This window comes from Zingiber officinale, chromosome 3B (assembly GCF_018446385.1).
Source record: "Zingiber officinale cultivar Zhangliang chromosome 3B, Zo_v1.1, whole genome shotgun sequence".
NCBI classification, from domain to species: Eukaryota; Viridiplantae; Streptophyta; class Magnoliopsida; order Zingiberales; family Zingiberaceae; genus Zingiber; species Zingiber officinale.
Window position 1 is genome coordinate 20691842 of NC_055991.1, and position 4177 is coordinate 20696018.

General features: G+C 42.1%; 1 protein-coding gene across 1 annotated transcript; it reads left to right on the forward strand.

Annotated features, from left to right (window-relative positions):
- Window positions 1-825: 825 nt before the first annotated feature.
- Window positions 826-3948, forward strand: LOC122056106 (G-type lectin S-receptor-like serine/threonine-protein kinase At2g19130). Its single transcript, XM_042617893.1, has one exon. The coding sequence runs from the start codon at window positions 926-928 to the stop codon at window positions 3419-3421; it is 2496 nt and encodes an 831-aa protein (XP_042473827.1). The 5' UTR covers window positions 826-925; the 3' UTR covers window positions 3422-3948.
- Window positions 3949-4177: the final 229 nt, after the last annotated feature.

Below are 4177 nucleotides of genomic sequence, written 5' to 3' on the forward strand. Positions count from 1 at the left end.
ATGATTATACAGAACTCAAAATCTAAAATTATAAATATAAACATACTCAATGGAAGCCCATGAGTGTAATAATGCCTATATAACACAAATTTGAGGCCTATGAGATTATCAAATATATTTTTTTTGTCAAAATGCTTAATGACCCTATAGCAATTTATATCTAAAAAAAAATAAGCACATAGAGAATTAGAGAAATTCTAGGAATGATATGATGCCTATTTAACATGAAATTGAGGTGTTTAGGTTAGTTAAACACTTTTGGTAAAAAAAACTTAACTGTGATCAGTCAATTTGAATCTAGTCAATTAAAGTCACTTCCAATCTCCTGATTATCATCAAACACCTTTAACCGTAAAAGTGTTTAACGAAATCTCTAAATCTAAAAAAGAAACATGGGCCAACTCTAAAAAATATATATAGTAAGAGTGCAACACTATTCATTTGAACGGATTTGAGGTCTTTAAAGTCATTTAACTTTTTTTTTTTACAAAATGTATTTGATGAAAATCCAATAAAAATAAAAATTGCAAAAATATAAATTTAACATAAATATGAGATCGCTTTGGTAGTAAATTATGCTAATCTCTAATTTATGTAAATGAAAATAAATTATAAAGTCAATTTATAATCAAAATTAAAATTTTTCTTCCGCCCGTTAAAAATTTAATCCTTTTTTCTATTATATAGAAAAGTTGTCATCCTAATTAGGACTCGGTGGGGACAAATATGAGATCTCTTAATTGAAAATCACAATTCCAATCAATTGAAGTCCAAATTGTCTCACGCGGCACGCGGCACGCGGCACACGCCGCGATGACTGACTGAGAAATATCTGAACGGAGTTGAGTAAATCAGTTCATTCCCGCGACGCCGTTAAATATTCCATATTCTCCTCCAAGCTCTTATCGCTCATCAGCCATCAGCAATGGGAGTTTCAATGGCTTCTTCAGGTTCCAGAGCAACTTCACTCTTGCTCTTGCTCTTCTCCTTCGCCTTTTCTCTCTTTCTTCTCTTCTCCTCCGCAACGTCAACAGACACAATCTCCGCACATCATTCTCTGTCCGGAAACCAGACCGTCACTTCCAGAGGCGGCACGTTCGTGCTAGGCTTCTTCACGCCACCAGGTAGCACCGGCACGACCTCCTTCAACTACTACATCGGCATCTGGTACAATAATATCTCAGAGCTCACCCCCGTGTGGGTGGCCAACAGAGTCACTCCAGTCACGGAGCCAACCGCGTCGGAGCTTAAGATCTCTGACGATGGCAACCTCGCCCTACTCGACCAGTTCAAATCTATCATCTGGTCCACCAATGTCACCGCCATCTCATCCTCCAACTCCACAACCGTCGCGGTCATCCTTGACAAGGGTAATCTCCAGCTCCGGGATGAATCCAACTCCTCTCTCGTCTTCTGGCAGAGCTTCGACCAACCCATTGGCACTTTGCTACCCGGAGCCAAGTTCGGGATCAACAAGATCACCAAGAGATCCCAGCGCCTCACGTCCTGGAAGAGCAAAGTCGACCCTGCTCCCGGAATCTTCAGCTTCGAGATGGATCAGGAAGGAAGCTTTCAGTACTTCTGCTTTTGGAATTCGTCTCGCACATATTGCACTACTGGGCTGTGGGATGGCCGAATCTTCAGCCAAATGAATGAGTTGCCTCCCGTTTACATTGTCAACTTCCAAGTAGTAAATGAAACAGATGAAAACTACTTCACGTACACTGTCATTGATCCCAACCACTTGACGTCCAGATATGTGATCGATTCTGAATACGGCCAGATCCAGCTACTGACATGGATTGAGAATTCAAACTCGTGGCAGCTCATCTGGGCTCGACCGAGAAGCAAATGCTCCGTTTATGGGGTCTGCGGGCCTTTCGGAAGCTGCCATGACCTCCCCACGCCATTCTGCACTTGCGTTAAAGGTTTCAGGATCAAGTCTCAGACAGATTGGGGTTTGGGCGATCGAAGCCAGGGTTGTGAGAGGATGATTTCTCTGCAGTGCAGTGGCCAGAACAATTCTGAAGAAGATGGTTTCTTTAAGATGGAAAATGTTAGATTACCTGACAACTCCCTCAGTTTGGCCATGCTTGGGAGCTCCCAAGATTGTGAACAAGCTTGCTTGAGTAATTGCACTTGTAATGCTTATTCCTTCAGCTCCACTGGGTGCTTTGTTTGGCATGGAGAATTACTCAATCTTCAGGAAGAACTTAATGAGCTTGATGCAGGCATTCTTTATCTGCGCTTGGCTGCCTCGGAGTTGCAAATTTCTGAAAACAACAAGAAGAGAAAGGTAGCGCACATCTCCTTAGGGGTCGTCACTGCTGTAGTTTGTTTGTTCATGATTGGGGGTTTCGTTTGGAAGCGAGAGAGGAGGAGAGCCATCCAAAACTCAAAAGTTGTGCAGAATTCTTTGGTCTCCTTCATGTATGATGAGCTGCGGATTGCCACAAAAAACTTCTCCGTAGAGCTCGGAGGAGGGGGATTTGGATCCGTGTTTAAAGGGTCGTTACCCGGCTCAATTGATATCGCTGTGAAGAAGCTTGAGGGTCTTTACCAAGGCGAGAAGCAGTTCCGAGCGGAGGTGAGCATACTAGGAGTTATTCAACATGTAAACCTCATTAGGCTAATTGGCTTTTGCTCTCAAGGGACCAAGAAGTTGTTGGTCTATGAGTTCATGCCATGTGGTTCGTTAGCTGATCAGCTTTTTCGTAGCAACTCGAATGTTTTGGACTGGAAAACAAGATATCGAATTGCTATCGGAACTGCAAGAGGATTAGCTTATCTTCATGAGCAATGCAGGGACAACATCATACATTGTGACATTAAGCCAGAGAACATACTATTGGACGATGCACTTGTGCCAAAAGTAGCCGATTTTGGTCTAGCAAAGCTTGTCGGAAGGAACTTTAGCAAAGTTCTCACAACCATTAGAGGAAGTAGAGGGTACATTGCACCCGAATGGATTTCAGGTATGCCCATCACCACCAAAGTAGATGTTTACAGCTACGGAATGATGTTGTTCGAGATCATATCCGGCAAGAGAAATTTAGTCTCTGCAACAGAAAGTTGTTTTGAGTTTTTTCCATCAGTGGCAACAAGCAAACTCATTAACGGAGATGTCGAAGTCTTGCTAGACCACCGTCTTGAGGGGGAAGCTGACATGGGAGAGCTTGCAATAGCTTGTAAATTGGCCGGTTGGTGCATTCAAGATGATGAGAGTTCCAGGCCAACGATGAGTCAAGTTGTTCAAGCTCTAGAGGGTAATCTAAACATCAACATTCCTCCTATGCCCAAGTTTCTCCAACGCCTATCTGACTCTTGTGCCGACAACATCAATTCCCCTAGAAACTTCTCTTCAAATCAGAACTCCAACTGTCGTGCCTCTTCAACTCAGATAAACAATGCTACAACTTAAGCTCTAGTTCAGACAGAACAAAGATATGCTTCAAGTCCATTTGTTATTTGATCCCGTTCAAAAGCGGTGAGAGATGGAATGCTGGTGAGGTGACTAGAATGTGGATCAAGTCATCATGACCTATAGGGAGAAGAAGGTGAGCTGTCTATCTTCTAGGTTGATTGGAATACTATACCTCCAAGAAAAGCCAAAAAAAAAGGAGACCAAATGCGCCAAAAAGTTTCCTGTCAATGACATCTGCAAGACTACTAGAAGACAGGAAAAGATAGACAAAGCGTTAAGAGGAAGACCAGGGATGCCTCAGCTTTCCACTTCGATGTTTGATGTCAAAAATGGAGAGATAAATAGTGTAGGAGAATAATAAAATATAAATGTATGTAATAAGGAGTATCCAATGTACCTTAACCCATAGGGGCATGACTTTTTATAGCATGAAGGAGTTATGCGTCACATCCGTGGCTGCTAGAAGAGGTGGTGCATTTCTTAACAAGATGTCATATTTACATTAAAGAATATGTTATGTCAAAGGTATCAGAGGGTCATGTCACCCATATCTTGCATTGTGGAGATCTTTTGGGAATCACGCTATGTCACATATACTACTCCACATGTTTGGACACTGATATATTCTGACAACTCATGTACTTTGAGAACCCAAGTATTCTAACAACCTATGTATTCTGACAACCTATGGGGAGGCCCACATATTGTTCTGGATATTTGGACCTAGAGAGGCACTACAATAAAAATGACTTG

Coding starts and splice junctions, on each gene's coding strand:
- LOC122056106 (XM_042617893.1), top strand. CDS start 926: ATGGGAGTTTCAATGGCTTCTTCAGGTTCCAGAGCAACTTCACTCTTG.